Source organism: Emys orbicularis, chromosome 22, assembly GCF_028017835.1.
Source record: "Emys orbicularis isolate rEmyOrb1 chromosome 22, rEmyOrb1.hap1, whole genome shotgun sequence".
Lineage (NCBI taxonomy): Eukaryota > Metazoa > Chordata > Testudines > Emydidae > Emys > Emys orbicularis.
In genome coordinates, this window is record NC_088704.1 from 1,543,881 (window position 1) to 1,563,939 (window position 20,059).

Here is a 20,059-nt window from a genome sequence, read left to right on the forward strand (position 1 = left end):
AGTTTTTCTCACTCCACTGGATATTGCAGTCCTTAATATACAGGTTTGTCCTTTAAACCTGGGCCAATCTCCTGTGTTGGAGTCTTGTCTTCTTCTCAGTGTCTTGGTTGCTTGCAGCATAGGTGGGGGCAGGAGAAGGGCCCAGTATGTGTCCACTCTACCTGTTTTATACCCTCAGTCCATGTGCTTGTAGAACACAAGTCCAGGCATGTCTGTGGAGTATTGCTGAGTCTCTCCCAGCAAGGTTGAGCAATTCCCCTGGTGGGGCCTCATGCAGGTGAGTCAGTGCATTGTAGCTCCCTTGCTGGACAATGGTTGTTGATAGGTTGGTTCATACCCCGCCCGGGTGTTGGTTACTTTCCTTGCTGTTGCCTCTGGGGAGCTAATATTTGACTGATTTTCCCCAATTTACAGCATGTTTTAGTGACAACCATACACCACAATTCTCATAACTTCATATGCATTAATGATATACATATATGGATAGAGAAATGACTTTCAGCAGATCATAACCTTTACCCTGATACCTTACAAGGCATGCTTTATATGCAAGATCACGATTATATGAAAATGAGGAATATGGGGGTTACAGCATGCTCCCCCAAGGTATAGAATGTCACAACTTCCTAATCCCCAAGGCCAAGGGGGGGGGTCTCAGACCCATCCTAGACTTGCATGGGCTTAACAAATTCATGGTGAAGTTGAAGTTCCACATGGTCTCCCTAGGCACCATTATCCCCTCCCTGGATCCGGGAGACTGGTATGCTGCCCTCGACATGAAGGACGTGTACTTCCATATAGTGATTTGTCCCACACACTGGCGTTTCCTACGCTTCGTGATCAACCATGAACATTATCAATTCGCGGTCCTTCCATTCGGCCTCTCAACAGCTCCCCTGAGTGTTCACCAAGTGCATGTCGGTCATGGCTGCTTTCCTCTGTCGACGGCAGGTGTAGGTATACCCCACCTCGATGACTGGCTGTTCAGGGGCTGCACCAGAGTACAGGTGCAGTCCCAAATCTGCTTGGTCAGGTGCATGTTCGAGCAGCTGGTCTCCTCCTCAACCTGGGAAAGTCATCCCTGGAACCAACTCAGAGAATAGAATTCACTGGGACAGTGTTAGGCTCGGTCCAGGTACAGGCCCTTCTACCGGAGTCCTGATTCCGCGCCATCACCGACCTCATTCAAAGCTTCCATCAATTCCCAACCTCAACAGCAAGGGGGTGCCGGAGTCTCCTCAGCCACATGCCTGCTTGCACTTATGTGACCCAGCATGCCAGGCTCCGGCTCAGACCGTTGTAGACGTGGCTCACCATGGCCTACCGCCCGGGGTGCAACTGCTTGAATTCAGTGGTCACGGTGTCAGGGCAGGTCTTCACGTCACTTCGCTGGTGGCTTGACCCCCCCAAGCGGTGTGCAGAGGAGTCCCCTTACGCAACCCTCAATCTTCCTTATCCCTGGTTACAGACGCGTCAGCTATGGGATGGGGTGCGGATCTGGGGGACCTCCAGACACTGGGCCTGTGGTCACAGGATGAGCTCTCCCTCCATATCAATGTCAGGGAGCTGAGGGCGGTGCTCCTTGCTTCCCAGGCCTTCCAAGCCAGACTACAAGGGTAGCAGTTCTAATGGACACCACCACCCCTGTGTTTTACATCCACAAGCAAGGGAGAGCCCATTCATCCACACTGTGCCAAGAGACCCTTCGGCTGGGGGAGTTCTGCATAGCCCACTCCATTCATCTGGAAGCATTCTTTCTACCTGGAGTTCAGACCACTGGCAGACCGCTTCAGCAAGTCCTTGCACACTTACGAGTGGTCCATCCGGCCGGATGTCATACACCTCATTTTCCAAAGGTGGGGGTTTCCCCAGGTCAACCTGTTTGCCACCCGCCACAACAGGAAGTGCCCAATGTTCTGCTCCTTCCAGGGTCGCAGCCCAGGCTCCCTCACGGATGCATTCCTGCTACCCTGGAGAGGTCGCCTGCTCTACGCCTTTCCCCGTTCCCTCTTGTGCACAAGGTCCTGCTCAAAGCCCGCAGGGAGGGGGCAAAGGTAATTTTGATAGCTCCAGCGTGGCCTCAACAACTACTGGAGCTGTCAGTGGACGTGTCGCGTTGCCTCTCCTCCCCGACTTACTTACTCAGGACCACGGTCGCCTCTGTCATCCTGACCTAAGGTCCCTCCCCCTCACAGCTTAGAAGCTTCATGACTGAACCCCATGGAACTTCTGTGATCGGAACAAGTAAGGGAGGTCCTCCTAGGCAGTACCTCCTGCATCTGAAAAAGCAAGGCCTGGTGGCGCCCTCCATAACAGTACACTTCGCTGCTATCTCGGCCTTCCACCTGGGTGTGTCTGATTGCTTGGTCTTCGCCAACCCTATGGTTGGTTGCTTCCTCAAAGGTTTGCACCGCCTATATCCTCAGATCTGGCAGCCTGTCCCCGCGTGGGACCTTAACCTGGTCCTTTCATGGCTCATGGGGTGGGGGCACATTAGAACCATTGGCGACTTGCTCCCTCCTAAAAATAACAGGAGTACTTGTGGCACCTTAGAGACTAACAAATTTTATTTTTGCGGATACAGACTAACACGGCTGCTACTCTGAAATCTTGCTCCCTCCTGTATCTGTCTTGGAAGATAGCTTTCCTGGTCATCATGTCTGTGAGAAGGGTGTCTGAGCTAAAGGCCCTCACCTCAGAACCGCCTTACACTGTTTTCCACAAGGATAAGATGCAACTCAGGCTGCACCTGGCCTTTCTCCCCAAGGTGGTGTCGCATTTCCACAGCAGCCAGGACATTTTCCTGCCTGTCCTTTACCCTAAGCCTCATGCCAGTACCCGAGAGTAGTAGCTACACTCCTCGATGTTCGGCAAGCACTAGCTTTCCACATCGAGCGCACTAAGCCATTCAAAAAATCGACCCACCTATTCGTAGCGGTGGTGGACCGGATTAAAGGCTGCCTGGTCTCATCTCAAAGAATATCCTCCTTGATTGTGTCTTATATCCGCATGTATTGTGAACTGGCCAAAGTGCTGACCCCAGCTCTCCCGGCACACTCCACTAGGGCCCAGGCCTTGTCAGCGGCATTCCTGGCCCAGGTCCCAATCCAAGAAATCTGCAGGGCAGCAACTTGGTCCTCGGTACATACCTTCATCTCTCACTACGCCATTGTCCGGCATGCCAGGGACCACTCGGTAGAGTGGTGCTGCAATCAGCGTTTCATTAACTCCAACTCCACCGCCTGGGTAAGGCTTGGGAGTCACCTAATTGGAATCGATGTGAGCAATCACTCGAAGAAGAAAAAATGGTTACTCTCATAACTGTTTTTCGAGATGCATTGCTCATATCCATTCCAAACCCGCCCACCTTCCCCTCTGTCGGAGTAGCCGGCAAGAAGGAACTGAGGAAGCGCAGGGTCATGTTTGAGCGCCATGAAGACGCCACTCCATGGGGCTCCACAGCCGACCCGACGGGTGCTGCTAAGGGAAAAACTTTCCAACGACTGTGCACGCGGCACCCTCACACACCTAATTGGAATGGACGTGAGCAACACATCTTGAAGAACAACAGTTATGAGAGGTGAGTAATTGGTTTTTGTTTGTTTGCTTGTTTTTGTTTGTTTCTGGCTCTGCCTGATTTGCTGTGTCACCATGGGGCAAATTACTTAGATCAAGCTTTCAAAAGTGCCCATAATTCGGGGCACACGAGGATCTGATTATTATTATTTTTTTTTATCCCAGAGGTTCTGAGTGTCATGGCTCAGGGCTACCGCCCATGTAGTCCCCCTCTATAATCCCAGCCAGGCTGTCCGCCCTCTGGCTCCTCTTGGGCAGAGGGACTCTCCTGTTGCTGTAGTTAGTGCACCTGTCCAATGGAAGCCTTCTGTCAAGCCGTGTACACTGGGAGTTAGGTCGGCTCCGTCGCTCTGAGGGGTGGATTTTTCACACCTGGAGCGATGTTTGAGTTGACCGAACTCTGCAGTGTAGACCTGACTCTTCTCTCTGGCCGCTGTGCTCTTACCCTGCTGTGGCTCTGTTTTCAGAGAAGGAGAAGAATCCACAGTACTGGAGGAATCAGGCTCAGCAGACACTGAAAATTGCCCTGAAGCTGCAGCAGCTCAACACCAATGTGGCCAAGAACATTGTCTTATTTCTTGGCGATGGTGAGTGCTTTTCTCCGCTGCCTGAGCAGCATGCATGGGGCTGGAGTGGCCTGGGTCAACCCCAGTGTCTCAGGAGGGGGGGTTGGGTCAGTTTGGATTGGGAGCTGCCCAGATCTGGAAATTGGGGGTGGTGATATCACCATCAAACTTTCTTGTGAGATTTCCCGTAATTCCCCTGGTCAGAGGTTCATAAATCCCAGTAGATTCTGTCTGAGTCCTCCACTGGCTGGGACTGCACTGGTCTGTGGCCCAGATCCACAATGGGAGTTAGGAGCCTAAACACCTTAGAGGGTCTGGGCCTCTCTCCCTAACACTACTCACTATGGCTAACGCTGGCTCCCTAGTGGTAACTGTGTCAGTGGGGTGGAGGAGGAGCAGTAGTGTGTCCTCTACCGGGCTGGAGTAAGGAGGCTGGAGATGGCAACTCCCCCTCCTTTGCTTAAAGCAGAAAGGGGTCACCCTTCCTCACCTGGCCTAGGTAAGGACCACTGAATTGTGTCATAGACCCTAGACACAAATCATTTGGCTCAACCACAGGGGCCTATGCTTGTAGCCCTGCTACAATTGCAGAGCTCTGAGTGGCTGTGGAATGCAGCGCAACGATAACTGTGCTGATGTTGCACTCACTGTGACGTCACACTATCAAACATTCGCCACCAGTGGGAGGCATTATGTCATCAGAGTAAGCTCCCATTGGCTGACCTGACCTCCTTCCTCCCAGCTTTTGAAAGCCACATTACCCAAATATACCCTTTCCCAGGACATGGATGCTCCTCCCCCACCCCCCCGGAGTTCAGTGACCCAGGTTGAGTTGGGGTTGGTCCTGCTTTGAGCAGGGGTTGGACTAGATGACCTCCTGCAGTCTCTTCCAACCCTAATCTATGATTCTTTGAGTCACAGTGCCAGCTGAAGTTGGAGAGGAGAGGTTGATTCCAGAGATGCTGGGAACCATTGGGTTTCCAAAAGCCAACCCTGTTACCACCAACAGTAGGGCTGGGGTGCCAAGTTTATCTAACCTTTCAATTAGCTGCCATGTGGTTAGACAGCCCGGGAAAGCCTGGTTCAGAAGAACCAGTGCCAGCATGCCATGCCCCAGGCACTGCCAGGGACAGCTGTTCCCATTTAGACCCATGCTTGGGAATATCCTTCTGCGGTCTTGGTGTAAGACATGTGGGGTTGTTAGTAATCCTGGGCTGTGCTTTTTCTAATAAACAAAAGAAGAAAGAAAAATCAAAATGTCAGGTCTGCTCCATAATTGCACAGTCAAGGGTAACATTTTCAAAAGCACCTAAGTCCCATTTTCCAGAAGTGATTTGGGCTCTTAGGAGCCCCCATTTCTATTGACTTAGACTTAGGCTCCTACGTTAAGTAGACGCTTTTAAAAACGTTACCATAAGTCACTGTAATGTGCTAGGTCCCAGGCCTTTACTTGGTCCATCTCTCTGAGCATCATGGAAGTTAGTGGGCATCCATGGTGCAACTTGCAGATTCAGAGCTCATGGTTATAAAAGAAATACCAGCTACAAAAATGTCACTGAGCTACCACAAGAATGAAGGTGAATGCAGCAACAGAGTTTGTATTACAAGAGCACCCATTGCAGATAAAAGAGGGGAGGGCAAACAGACACCAAAAGGTAGGTCTAGACAGACCTGCCTCTGAGCCCGAGTCAACAGCCTTGGGCTTGTGCTACCACATTAGAAATAGCTGTGTAGACATTGCAGCTCGGGTGGAGCTCATGCTCTGAAGTCTAAGGAGGGAGTAGGTCTACACCATAGCACAAGCCCTAGTCTGTGGTGTGGTCTTGGAGGCTCACTGCTCTGCGGTGCCACTGGCTGTGTAGATGTACCCAAGTCACAGAACACATCAATGGCAGAGCCAGGAATAGAATCCCTCGTGCCTTCTTCATAATCCAGTGCCTTGTCCCCTAGACCAGGAATAGGTCCCCTTGCCTACCAGAACAGTTAGATGAGAGCAGCTCCCTTGCTGTCCTTAGTCCTATGTGACTGGTTCTCTAAGAAACTGTCCCAATGTGGAGATTTCCAGGGACTCCTTTAAGCTGAGAGATGGTCACTGGAGAAAGCTGATGCCCATCTTCTGTGCATCCTCACATTGAAGGAATGGCCTTCTATCCGTTTTGTCTGAACCCACGCAGGAAGAGAGGAAGCACCTAATACCCCAAAGTCTTTGATGAACTGGAACCGTATATTGGGAAGGGTGAAATGGTTTTGCATAGATTGCTTTTAATGTGTAGAACAGCTATGGGTTGGGACAATGGTCCTTAGCCCTGGACTTCTTTCAGGGGAATAGAAATGGGATGAAGAGCAAAATAAATGATATTGTGCATTGTTCTATTTTAATCCAGCAGTTAAAGGGTTTATTGTGTCATGAGCATGGTTAATTCTAATGTGTCACCTGATGTTTTCCTCTTGGGGCTAGGGGAGCCAAGCTCCCACAAAAAAAGAGGAATCATTGTTGCAACTAATGTTCTAGTCTGTATCTGATCTGGAGACAGCTGTGTGGAGAAGCTGCTGGCGAGTGGGTTGGACTGGCTTTTCTGATCCCTTGCAATAGCTTTTCAGGAAGTCAGCGCTTTGCAATTCTTCAGTGTTGGGCACAGGTCACTGCTCCATGTGATTCATTCTCACTTTGTCCAACTGCAGGCATGGGAGTCTCCACAGTCACAGCAGCTCGTATCCTCAAGGGACAGCTGCAGAACATGAAGGGGGAAGAATCCCTGCTGGAAATGGACAAGTTTCCTTATGTGGCTCTGTCCAAGGTGAGTCCAGTTATTTTTGCCTGCCTGGCTATTGCTGGGGTATGGTTTGGGGTGGGAGCAGGCTCTACAAGCTGGCTGGGGTGAGGCAACGTGTGTGGCTGAGAATCTACAGGAATCGGTCCTGCTCTGGATTTCATAGCTGCGGCCAGGCTGGGGCATTTAGACGTGTCTGTTGGGGACACTGTGATGCTGCTCAGCCTGTGAGGGAAGGTAGAGGAATGACTGTGGCTCAGCTTTTAAAGGAATGTACATGTTCCTGTGCTCAAACTTGCAACCCCTAACTGATTTAGGGGCCTAAATCCCAAAGGGAGCCTAAGTCACTTAGGCCTCGCAATGCGGAGCACAGCAATGCCTAAAGTAGGGTTACCATATTTCAACACTGAAAAAAGAGGACACTCCACGGGGGCCCCGGCCCAACTCCGCCCCTTCCCAACCCCTTCCCCAAAGTCTCTGCCCATTCCCCTGAGCACCCCGCATTCCCCCTCCTCCTCCCTCCCGCCCCCCGGGCTCCAGCTGCTGCTGCACTGGGGAAGTTGCTTCGGCCCCCGCCGCGGTGGAGAGTGGCGGGAGCTGGGAAAGTTGGAGCCCGGGGAGGAGGTGGCTGCGCGCTCGGATGCCGCCGCTGCCTCTGCCTCTGCACCCCGGCAGATCGCGGGAGTTGTAAGTTTTGCTGCAGCCACTCGCACTCGGGGTCCCCTTACCATGCCTCCCTATTTTCCCGGACATGTTCGGCTTTTTGGAAATTCCTCTCGGACGGGGATTTGAGGACCAAAAAGCCGGACATGTCCGGGAAAATCCGGACATATGGTAACCCTACCTAAAGGAGGTACAATCCCAGGTCCATTGCTGCAGGGTTGGGGGGAGGGGCAGCAAGGATTGTGCTTTGCCCTGGCTCTTGCACCTTCAACTGGTTGTGTTTCTCCCTGGGGCATGGGGGAAGGTTTCCCTCCAGCACCTGCTCCCCCCCCTCCTCCTCTCATCACACACCCTGCCTAGTATCAGAGCCCCATCTCTGGGCCTCAGCTGCATTTCCCCAGTTGCTCAGTGGAAGCAGCTCAATTTGTTTCAGCCTGGGTGCAGAAAGAGGTAACTGTGGATAAAGCATCTGCCACGGCCATGGAACTGTCACTTTTCTCCTGGGAGCTGGTCGCTTTGGGTCGCCTGAAGGGCGTTCGCCACCCGTCCTTCCCTCCCACTCAAAATTACTTCTCTCAGGGGCTAGGGACTCCTCTGTCCTTGGCTCTCGCCAGCTTCCCTGGGGGAGGGGTGGGAAGAGAAGCTGGGAGACTAACCCCTTTTTGTGGGCCTGTTGATGAGACTGCCCCTTTGTTGACACCCGAGGCAGAATCAATTTCAGTGACCCCAGTGCCATCTGCCTAGCAGGCATTGATGAGTGCTGTAAATCAAACCAGCAGCAAAAGGCCACTGGCAAAGGCAAAGATCTGTGCCAGCTGACTGACACATGCACGCCCAGGGCAGCTCCTTTCGGCCAGGAAGGCATCTTTTAGAGACATTCAGTTTCCATTTGTTTGGGTTCATTCAAGTGATTGCAATTGCATAGGGATTAATGCCAGATTTACACAGGTGTCTTGGCCTCCCAGGGCCAGATTTATTTATTTATCCCAGGAAAAGATTTATGGCAGAGAATATGGAGGTGCTGGGCTAACTTTGATGCCTTTTGGAAGTTTGACATTTGAAAGGGCTCTTGTTCAAGGGCAATTTTTAAAGGTTAGATTGTGGGAAAGCAGACTCCTGAAAAACCCTCTGCATTTGCACTCTGATCACAAGATCGACTTTTAAAACTGATCCTGAGGCTGCCAGGTGTGCGCGCGCATGTGAATGTATGGTGGGGTCAGCACAGCTAGGGTTGCATTCAGATTTGCACATACCCACATATCTCTGATTTAAAATGACAACTGAGAATTTCAAGCTGCCTCCAGAATTGGGGTGTCCAGTTTGCATTAGTTATGTCATGGATCTCTGATTTAAAATGACACCCTGCCTAGTATCAGAGCCCCATCTCTGGGCCTCAGCTGCATTTCCCCAGTTGCTCAGTGGAAGCAGCTCAATTTGTTTCAGCCTGGGTGCAGAAAGAGGTAACTGTGGATAAAGCATCTGCCACGGCCATGGAACTGTCACTTTTCTCCTGGGAGCTGGTCGCTTTGGGTCGCCTGAAGGGCGTTCGCCACCAGTCCTTCCCTCCCACTCAAAATTACTTCTCTCAGGGGCTAGGGACTCCTCTGTCCTTGGCTCTCGCCAGCTTCCCTGGGGGAGGGGTGGGAAGAGAAGCTGGGAGACTAACCCCTTTTTGTGGGCCTGTTGATGAGACTGCCCCTTTGTTGACACCCGAGGCAGAATCAATTTCAGTGACCCCAGTGCCATCTGCCTAGCAGGTATTGATGAGTGCTGTAAATCAAACCAGCAGCAAATAGGCCACTGGCAAAGGCAAAGATCTGTGCCAGCTGACTGACACATGCACGCCCAGGGCAGCTCCTCTCGGCCAGGAAGGCGTCTCTTAGAGACATTCAGTTTCCATTTGTTTGGGTTCATTCAAGTGATTGCAATTGCATAGGGATTAATGCCAGATTTACACAGGTGTCTTGGCCTCCCAGGGCCAGATTTATTTATTTATCCCAGGAAAAGATTTATGGCAGAGAATATGGAGGTGCTGGGCTAACTTTGATGCCTTTTGGAAGTTTGACATTTGAAAGGGCTCTTGTTCAAGGGCAATTTTTAAAGGTTAGATTGTGGGAAAGCAGACTCCTGAAAAACCCTCTGCATTTGCACTCTGATCACAAGATCGACTTTTAAAACTGATCCTGAGGCTGCCAGGTGTGTGCGCGCATGTGAATGTATGGTGGGGTCAGCACAGCTAGGGTTGCATTCAGATTTGCACATACCCACATATCTCTGATTTAAAATGACAACTGAGAATTTCAAGCTGCCTCCAGAATTGGGGTGTCCAGTTTGCATTAGTTATGTCATGGATGGGACTCTGAGCATCCAAATCCCTCAGGCTGATTTGAAAATCAGCTTGAATACAAAGAGTTTATTTCCCTGATTCCTTATAACTGAACTGCTCTCCACCAAGCCAAGAGAGCTGCTCAACCCATTGCTCTGCTGGACCAGGAGGGATAGCTCAGTGGTTTGAGCATTGGCCTGCTAAACCCAGGGTTGTGAGTTCAATCCTTGAGGGGGCCACTTAGGGATCTGGGGGCAAAATCAGTATTTGGTCCTGCTAGTGAAGGCAGGGGGCTGGACTCGACTCGATGACCTTTCAAGGTCCCTTCCAGTTCTAGGAGATAGGATATCTCCATTGAAAAAGAAAGAAAGAATGAAAAGAAAAAAAAAAAAAAAAAAAGAGCCTGTGGAGTGGGGGGCTGTGGTGATCAGTGGTCACACAGAGTTTACAAGAGATCTGCTTTATTCTAAGTTCAGTTCCAACCGTCTGTGCATGACATGAGCTTCATGGCACCCCACCCAGACTGTCTGGGAAGCTCAGCCCTTGAACACACAGTCCCTAATACACAGGGGCCAGGGCCTCATTTGCAGAGTGGCCGCTGTTAGGGTAAAACACTGCAGAGACGAGCTGCTCTTAAAAACAAACTTTAAAATGCCACCTCATTTCTCTCTGGAAACAAGTCCCTGGCATTTGGGTGGGAAAAGGGATCCTGGCACCAGCATTTGCAGGGCTGTGCTCTTCACCCAGCCCATCGGCTGGCAATGGGTGGATGGCCTGGCACTGAGACACCTGCTGTTGCCTCCCTGCTCTGAACTGAAGCCCTGATTCGATCCATGCTTGTGTCAATAGTACATTCACCACAGTGGAGTGCAGGGCAAGGCCAGCTAGCTGTTTGCCATGAGGCAGGGGGGTGAGGGAGGACCTGCTTTGGAGGAAAACTTGCAAAAAAAAAAATATATATATTTTTTTTTTATTTTTTTTTTAATTGAATAGGATCAAATATGTGTTGCCTAGTGTCTCTGCCCAGAGGCAGGCTAAAAATGTTCTGGACTGAGTTAAAATATGCATGGAGCTGAAAGGCAGGGATTGCGGGCATAGGTGATAGCACGAGGGTCTGTGCAGGTGAATGGGGATTGTGGGCAGCTGGGTGATGTGCCAGCTCCCTCTTCTGCTGTGGGAGTCGAGCCTGAAGGCACTGGCACACCCCCAGAGGCGCTTGAGGCAATCTTTCCCTTCCTGCTCACCGTTGAGCTCAGCCGGGTGAGGGGGAAAGCCATCAGTGGGTGGAGGGCAAGGGGGTCATATCAGTGCTAGCAAGTGCAAGGGTTGAGAACATGGGCATCTCCCAAAGTTGCCCCTGCACGCTTCAGAGGTTGGCAGTTGGATCAATTTCCTGGCATCCTGACGTCACCGGTGGGCCCCATCCCATCAAGGGCAATGGGAGTCTTGGCGCCGACTCGGCAGGGTTGGAAGGGGCCCACAGGGAGGCTGGGGCACCTGGCTAGTCAGGGTCTGTGTCTGAAGCAACAGTTAAATGCCCCAAAGCTGGCTGGGTGGGGGGGAAGAATCACAGGGCACAGAGCGGGAGAGCTGCCAGGCCTCGTTGGGAATGGGAGCATCTCTCTGGAATGGGACTCAGGGCAGTCTCCTTGCAACCCTTGAGTTGCCATGGGGCAGAATCCAGACCTGGCATGAGTGGCAGTGTCTCTGGGCCCAGTCCAGCTTTGTGGCCTGTAGCGGTGCAAGTTGTATACATGGTGCATGGAGCAAAGTAGTGAAACTTGCACAAATTTGTTCACAAAACCAGTGTAATTTGCATGCTGAGAGGATGGATGGGAGGGAATCGAAGAAAAGCAGCACCCAGGAGAATGCTAGACAAAGCAACCCACTCCTTTCCTTATCTCGGCTCCTCTCGTTAGCAGACGTCCACGCCAAGGCGCAGGAGAGATTCCACTCCTTTTTCACACCCACTGAATGCCAGCTGCTTGGAGTGTCCCTGCTTTCCCACGCCCGTCCCGAGTGCCTTACCCCACCAGAAACCTTGCCGTGGAATCTGGGCTTGAAGCCTGCATCAGGGCTGCCCCGAAGGCAGCCGGTGTTGTGATCTGTTCTTTGCCTGGGGGCTTGAATCCAGCTCCTAGTCATATAACACACCAGCCTCCTGAAGCCAGTATATGTTCATTGCCTTTCTCCTAACTCGCCCCAGCTTCTTTCCCCATAGGCCATCAGCAGACCAGTCCCTGGTATGTAGAGTTGGGAGGTTTGGGGCTGTTTCCTCCATGTGGGTTCTCGGGAGGAAAGGCAAGTGGCCAAGGTCTTGTGACGGAGGTTGCTGATGCTGGTCTTGTTCATTCAACCCTGCCATTCATCCTTGCAGACCTACAACACCAACGCCCAGGTGCCAGACAGTGCAGGCACCGCCACCGCTTATCTCTGCGGGGTGAAGGCCAATGAGGGGACGGTGGGTGTGAGCGCAGCCGTGACCCGCGCTCAGTGCAATACCACAGCGGGCAATGAGGTCACATCGATTCTCAAGTGGGCGAAGGAAGCAGGTGAGCAAGTGGGCAGGGCTGTAAGGCGTCATGTGTGATACAGACCAGCTGTCTGGGCTGGGCCAGCAGCCAGAGTGGAGGGTGGGCAGGATAGGGGCATGGCCAGGATAAGTTGATTCATTTCATGGATTCTTTGTTTCCGACATTCCTGTCCCTTAGAGCAGGACTTCCTGGATGTGCTCCCCTTCCAAAGAAGGGTTGGGGAAAAAACATCCCCAACCTCAGAAACAACTGACGTGCCGAGGACACCTGAACCAAAGCAATGTGAAGTTTCATCCTAAACTAATGGACAGTGTCCCCTTCCGTGTATCAGTTGAAAAGGAAATACCTGGGACATTTTCCCCAGCAAAATCCGCATCTCCTGTCCTGTCCTACAGTGCCCCCTTTAGGGCTGTGGCTAGAAAACATGTCCCTCCAACATGACGGTGAGCAAGGGGAAAATGATCAGCGGAGGGTGCACTGCATGATAGCATCCCAGAATGCTTTGTGGTGTTCTCTCCTACGCAGGTGTCAATACAGCATGATTACACTCAAAGATCGGGATCAGGCCCTTTATAGTTCTAACCATCAAACCACATATCACGCTCCCCACTCACTCATCCAACTGTTAACCCCTTCTCTCCTGCTGCAGGCAAGTCTGTGGGCATCGTAACCACCACACGGGTAAACCACGCCACTCCCAGTGCTGCCTATGCCCACTCTGCTAACAGGGACTGGTATTCTGATAACGAGATGCCCCCGGAAGCCATCCAGCAGGGCTGCAAAGATATCGCCCAACAGCTCTTTGACAACATCCCAGACATCGAGGTACAGTGTGAAGAAAAGCAGAGCGGTGGATGAATAGCATTATATTCCTGCGGTCGGGGAGGAATGACTTGGGGGGCTGGGTATAATATGGTGAGGGCTGGTATCCGTGGGAGCTAGCATTGATTAGACTATGAAATTGCAACACAGGTAAAATGTGTTCTGCAACCCCAGTTGGTGGCTGGGCCACATAGAAAGAAACAACCTGCTGCTGCTGCCAGTTAATGGAGTTCCTCCTTTAGCACAAGAGGTAGAAGTATGTTCTGCAGTGCTGGAGGTTGTGGGTTCATACCCTGCTGCATACCCATGGGGGGCTGTTGGAAAATTCTGTTGCCTGGGCAACTTTCAAACCAGACTGGACAAAACACAATTATTGGGGGGTGGATTAGGTAAGCTCCTAGGCCTCTTGCCTCTCAGTGGGTGAACCCCTGCTCGCACTCAGCTCTGCCAGGGGTGGGGCTGACAAAGCTGGGGAGCCCTCAGCCAGCTCTGTGGGGAAGGGACTCTGCCATCTCTCCTGCTACTCCAAGCCAGACTAGTGCGTATCAGATGCTGCCTGCTGTAGCATGTACATGGAGGCCAAGGGCTTGGACCACACCCCCAAGCTGGGATACCCCAGGGGGCAGGGGTAGTCTGACCACTCATTGCCCCACCACGTGCCAGTGCTCAGGAAGATGCTGGAAGGGAGCCCTGCCCTGCTCTGGCTGAGGTACCCTAGGCTACCTGCCATACCTGTCCAGCAGAGGGCAGGATTAGGCCTATGGCTTTATGAAAGTTAGAAGGGTTGGCTGGTCAGTTTGGATCAACACCCAGAAATGTGGCTACTTCTGCTAAGCTTCAGATGTCTGGGAACAGGGTTTGTCATGAGAGGCAGCATGGTGCAATAGGAAGGGCGCCATCCTGGCAGGTAGCAAACTTTGGCTCTGCTCCCTGCTCTGCCATTGACTTGCTGAACTGGGGCAAGGGCTTTCAGTGAGGGTGATGCAGGGTATTGCCCCTTATAGTGATAGTAAAGGACTGTTTCTGTTCTGCACTTGGGCTTTTCCCAGCTGGATTTGTACATTACTGTTGTCCTGAGCACTGGTGTAATATAATCACTGGCAGTCTCTCTCTCTCCAGAGAGAGACTAACAAACTATGGCAACTGAAAAACACTCCTCTGTATACTTGTATCTTGGCTTGCTTTTACTTTGGACCTTGGAGAGTTCACTTAAATCTTCTTGTCACTCAAGTCGTGTCAGCATTGTGTACTTTGGAGCTGTGCAATATGTCAGAGCAAATCGGGGGGGGGGGGGTGACCAACTGGTTGTCAGTTTTAGAATTAGGAGTTCTGGAACTTCCCTGACCCCTCTCAAAAAATTGTTTCACTTTCTACCCTTGATTCCTGGGGAAGAGCAGAGTCTATGAAAATATGGGATAAATTTGTAGTAGGGTCAGATTAGTGGGAAGAAAAGATGGTGATCTGCTAAGCTCTGCCCATGTGAATTATCAAAATGAGACATTGCTTGCAGTAGATTATGCACATACTTATGTTTATGTTTGCCAATAGCTGGGAATGGGCGACAGAGGATGGATCACTTGATTACCTGTTCTATTCATTCCCTCTGAAGCACCTGGCATTGATCACTGTCGGAAGACAGGATACTGGGCTAGATGGACCTTGGTCTGACCCAGTATGGCTGTTCTTATGTTCTTAAGTTCTTGTGCTGGATGACCTTGAGGAAGACCATTTCCCTCTCTGTGCCTCAGTTTCCCCGCCTGTAAAACAAGGATAATGGCCGTTTCCTACTGTGGCAAAACACTTTGAGATCTCTGCATGGAAAGTGCTGTATGTGACTGTGCTACACTGCCTTGATAGCCCTTGCCCCAGTTCAGCCCCTCCAATCCCAACTCCGCCTGCGAAGGAGAGGCTCTGCAAAAATAAGAAACACTGAAATTATTTGCACTTCCTTCACCCTCCGTGGCTGGATTTGGACGAAGGTTAGGTTGGCTTTTACCTTATCCAAACCAGCGTGCCTTGCCCTAATGGCGTCTAAGGGCTTATCTACACAGCAGCGCAGTGCAGAGTATGGGGAGCGTGAATTGTAGTGTGTGCTAACGTGTCATGTTTTAACTGCGCCATGTAGACCCTGCTGGTGTGAACTGAAAGGTACCTAATGCACCTTGATGTAGTCCCATTTCAAACAGCTGCCATATAGACAAGCCCTAAGAGACCAGGTAGATTTCAGTGGCTTTCGTAAAGCAGGCTGAAGGAGAAGACCCTGGCAGCAACGGGGTGTGTTCCAATCTGGGCAGGACTCCCTTGCCACATTACCTTCCTCTGAGAGTGATTAGTTATTTGTATTGTGGTAGCGCCTAGACCTAGGATTCCAGTGCAACAGAATATAAGCTGGTCCCTGACAATCCAAGTTAATATCTACATCTTGCTCTGTCTTTGGTGTCCCGCTGTGGGGGTTAATAGAATCATAGAATATCAGGGTTGGAAGGGACCTCAGGAGGTCATCTAGTCCAACCCCCTGCTCAAAGCAGGACCAATCCCCAGACAGATTTTTGCCTCAGATCCCTAGGTGGCCCCCTCACAGATTGAACTCTCAACCCTGAGTTTAGCAGACCAATGCTCAAACCACTGAGCTAGCCCTCTTGTTTGGAGGGGGGGGGGGCAGGGCTGGGGTGAGGAAATTGGGAGCAACATGGGAAAAGTACCACCTAAGCCTCCCCAAAACGCCGTGAGCTCTACACTTATTAGCCAAATGAGCTGTGTGTCTCACCCTCGGACCCACTGTGGTGTGCCACGATGGCTTAGGAAGCAAGAGAGGAGCGAAGGGAAGCCTGACTAGGCCCCACACAGCAATCCAAGGAACACTGACAATTAAAGGCTTTCAGATTAATAACACAGGATCAACTGACTTATCTGGGCTCGGAGAAAACTGCCTGCTTTGCAGACACTGCTCTGCATCCTGGTGGAGCTCACCCATCACAGAGTTCCCCTGTCCCACTCCTAAGTTGTGTGCTGGCTCTGCTCTACCCAACTTGCCTTCCTCTGGCAGCAATATTGGCAGCAAGGTGGCATCTGGTGGGGCTGTCTCTTGGCCCGGGGTCCCAGGCAGTTAGTTTGGCAGATGGGGGGATCCAACAGCCATCTAGCAGAGGCAAATATTGCAAGTTGGGCTCAATCAGGGACTGTGGCAAGTGAAAGGAGTTGGCTGAGAGTTCAGCTCGACATGGTGCTGGGCACCCTCCATCCCTAATAAGCTTGGCGTGTCTCAGAATCGGGCCCTAGTGAAGTAGTCCTGGAGCATCAGCAGAACAACGATGTCCTTCCCAGAGCTTCCAGCTTTGCTTCCGTGTGGATTAATAGCTGGTGTCTGCTGCTTCCCAGGGAGCATTTGGGATCCACCAGCCTGTCCTGGGCTAATGGCTCCTTCCCTGATGGCAAAGGCGTGAAGTGATTGTGTGAGTCTTTGGCAATGAAAATGGCAGGGACTGAGTGGGAAGAAAGTGAACGTTCTTGGGGATCTGCCAGCCTTCTGTGTGACTCTTAATAAAGCAAATGTCAATGCTGGTGCCTGGAGGGCTGGTGTGGGCTACCTGGGTCCCCTCCTGAAAGGCTAAGAGGGGGTGGTGGGCCATCCAGGGGGCCACCTGGAGGGGGGATAGAAGGCCACCTCTGCTCTCAAAAAGAACATTGGAAGCTAGGCCTGTGGGAGTACCCGCATGAGAAGGGCTGTTTCTCGGCAGGGCTCATAGCTTGGATGTGTCCCATGATCTGGGCCTTCATCTCTGTAAGCTCGGGTGCTGGTGTGGGGTATTTCAAGATAAAGGGTGTCTGGGCCAGGGGTCTGTAACTGCAAGGGCCATCAAAGCAACTTAGAAACTTCATTACAACCTCTGATCTTGGGCACTCTCATCTGTCAGGATCACAAAGGCACTGGCTTTTCAGCAAGATGGCCGTCTCTGCCACTCGGCTCAGCAAAATGGCTGCCTTTTTGCTTCAACTCTGAGGTGGTAGATAGGGGAACAAGGAGGAAGCCACAGCCTCCAGCTGGTGCCAATGCCAGGGGCCTATGTGACACTTATGCCTTTTGGAGGATTCACTCTCTGTCCCATTGTTTGAACATCTCAGTGAGGAGACTGTCAGAACTGGCTGGCTGGATTTGGCTGCTCTGAGGCTTCTGGGGACAGTTGCTGGTGCTTCCAAATCAAGGCTTTGTGTCTCAGATTCTAAGCACTGATCAGTCCCCTTTGTTGCCCTTGGGTACAGGGCGATGAGGGGATCTGGTCCTTTCCACAGTGATCTAGGCCTCTGTCATCTCCGGATTGGATTATTATGTACTAGGAACTCTCTCTCCACATTGGTCTGACCAAGCCCTGGTCTGTTGACCTTCAGGGGTCATGGGATCCATCTGTTCTCTCAAGCCCTTTCACAGGGACCAGAATTTGGCCCTAAATGCAAGTCCTGTTCATGCAGAAGTAGGAGTTTCAATGCACCGTGTCAAGGTTCCTTCCCCACACTGAACTTTAGGGTACAGATGTACAGATTTCATGTAGATGCATGAAAACCTCTAAGCTTCTCTACCAGCTTGAGGCTGTTACCCTTCCCTTTTAGTTATGACATGCCCCCCAAATCACAGATAGTGTTGGACAGCCAGTTCCACACTGGCTGTGATTTCTTCCTGGAGCTCTAGGAGAAAACAGAGTTAATAAGACACATGCCCCTTTAGACATACTACTGATTATATAAAAACTAACAATATGTCCCACATTCCAAGAACAATTTTTAACCAGTTCATTCTGGGAAACTTTCACGGGAGAGTGCATCAGCCACTCTGTTAGAAGCTCCTGAAATGTGTTGTATTTCAAAATCAAAATCTTGGAGAGCTAAACTCCACCGAAGAAGCGTTTTGTTATTCCCCTTGGCGCTATGAAGCCACTATAGCGCAGCATGGTCGGTTTGTAGTTGGAAACATTGTCCCCAAACGTATGGGCGTAGCTTTTCCAGCGCGTACACAATGGCGTAGCATTCCCTTTCGCTGGTTGACCAGTGGCTTTCCCTCTCAGTTTCTTGCTGAGAAACACGACAGGATGGAATTCTTGATCCGGTCCTTTCTGCATTAAAACTGCTTCCACACCACACTCGGATGCATCTGTGGTTACTAGGAACTGTTTGTCAAAGTCTGGGGCCCTTAGCACAGGGTCAGACATGAGTGTCGCCTTAAGCTGGTTAAAGGCCTTCTGACACTCATTAGTCCACTGAACTGCATTTGGCTGTTTCTTTTTGGTTAGGTCTGTCAGTGGGGCGGCAATTTGGCTGTAGTGTGGTACAAATTGCCTATAATATCTGGCCAAGCCTAAGAAGGATTGGACCCGTTTCTTTGACTTTGGGACAGGCCACTTTTGGATAGCATCCACTTTGGCCTGTAGGGGGTTGATAGTTCCTTGACCCACCTGGTGTCCAAGGTAAGTCACTCTGTTTGTTTAGGCCTGTTTGACACTTTTTAGTCTTAACAGTTAGTCCTGCCTGCCTGATGCACTCGAAGACTTTTTCCAGGTGTTCTGCCCATGAATCAGAAAAAATGGCCACATCATCGAGGTAGGCAACTGCAGATTCTCCCAATCCTGCTAGGAGACCATCTACAAGTCTTTGGAAGGTGGCGGGTTTATTTCGCAGCCCGAAAGGGAGCACCTTAAATTCATACACCCCTGCCTGGATGACGAAGGCTGACCTTTCCTTGGTGGGTTCATCTAGTGGTACTTGCCAGTACCCCTTGGTTAAGTGTAAGGTAGAGATGAATTGGGCATATCCCAATTTCTCCAATAGCTCATCTGTGGGTGGCATTGGATAGTTGTCAGGACAAGTTACAGCATTTAGCTTATGGTAGTCCACGCAAAAGCGTATTTCCCCATCTGGTTTGGGAACTAGAACCACTGGAGATGCCCATGCACTCTTAGAGGGGTGGATTATACCCATCTGTAGCATGTTCTGGATCTCCCGTTTTATAGCAGTTTGGGCATGAGGTGACTCCCGATAGGGTGGGGTTCTAATTGGGTGAGCATTACCTGTGTCAATGGAGTGGTATGCCCGTTCGGTCCATCCTGGGGTGGCTGAGAACATTGGCGCAAAGCTAGTGCACAGCTCCTTGATCTGCTGCCGCTGCAGATGTCCAAGGGTCGCGGAGAGGTTCACCTCTTCCACGCTACCGTCACTTTTTCCTTCGTAGTAGACACCTTCAGGCCACTCAGTGTCATCTGTTCCCTGGGCTGTAAACTGGGAAACCTTTAATTCTCTGGAATAAAAGGGCTTAAGAGAATTAACATGGTATACCTTAGGCTTTATGTTGGAGGTGGGGGATGCTATGAGATAGTTAACAGCTCCTAGGCGCTCCTGGACCGTGAATGGTCCTTCCCACGACGCTTCCATTTTATGGGCCTGGAGCGCCTTTAAGACCATGACTTGGTCTCCTACTTTGAAGGACCGTTCTCTGGAATGTTTATCATACCAGACCTTTTGCTCTTCCTGAGCATCCTTTAGGTTTTCTTTAGCAAGGGCTAAAGAGTGTCGGAGGGTGCTTTGTAGGTTGCTTACAAAGTCTAGAATGTTAGTTCCTGGAGAAGGCGTAAACCCCTCCCGTTGCTGCTTCACCAACTGTAATGGCCCCTTAACCTCGCGGCCATACACAAGTTCAAATGGTGAAAACCCTAAACTGGGATGTGGTACAGCCCCGTAGGCAAAAAGCAACTGCTGCAACAGTAGGTCCCAATCATTGGAGTGTTCATTTACGAATTTACATATCATGGCCCCCAA

General features: G+C 51.1%; 1 protein-coding gene across 1 annotated transcript in view; it reads left to right on the top strand.

Moving 5' to 3' along the window:
• The first annotated feature begins 3,432 nt into the window (after nucleotides 1–3,432).
• The window catches only part of ALPL (alkaline phosphatase, biomineralization associated), a 50,483-nt gene continuing 33,856 nt past the window's right edge, over nucleotides 3,433–20,059 (top strand). Inside the window, 5 exon segments of the mRNA XM_065421219.1 lie at nucleotides 3,433–3,580; nucleotides 4,044–4,163; nucleotides 6,825–6,940; nucleotides 12,280–12,454; nucleotides 13,086–13,261. Of these exon segments, the coding sequence (XP_065277291.1) occupies nucleotides 3,433–3,580; nucleotides 4,044–4,163; nucleotides 6,825–6,940; nucleotides 12,280–12,454; nucleotides 13,086–13,261 (735 nt within the window).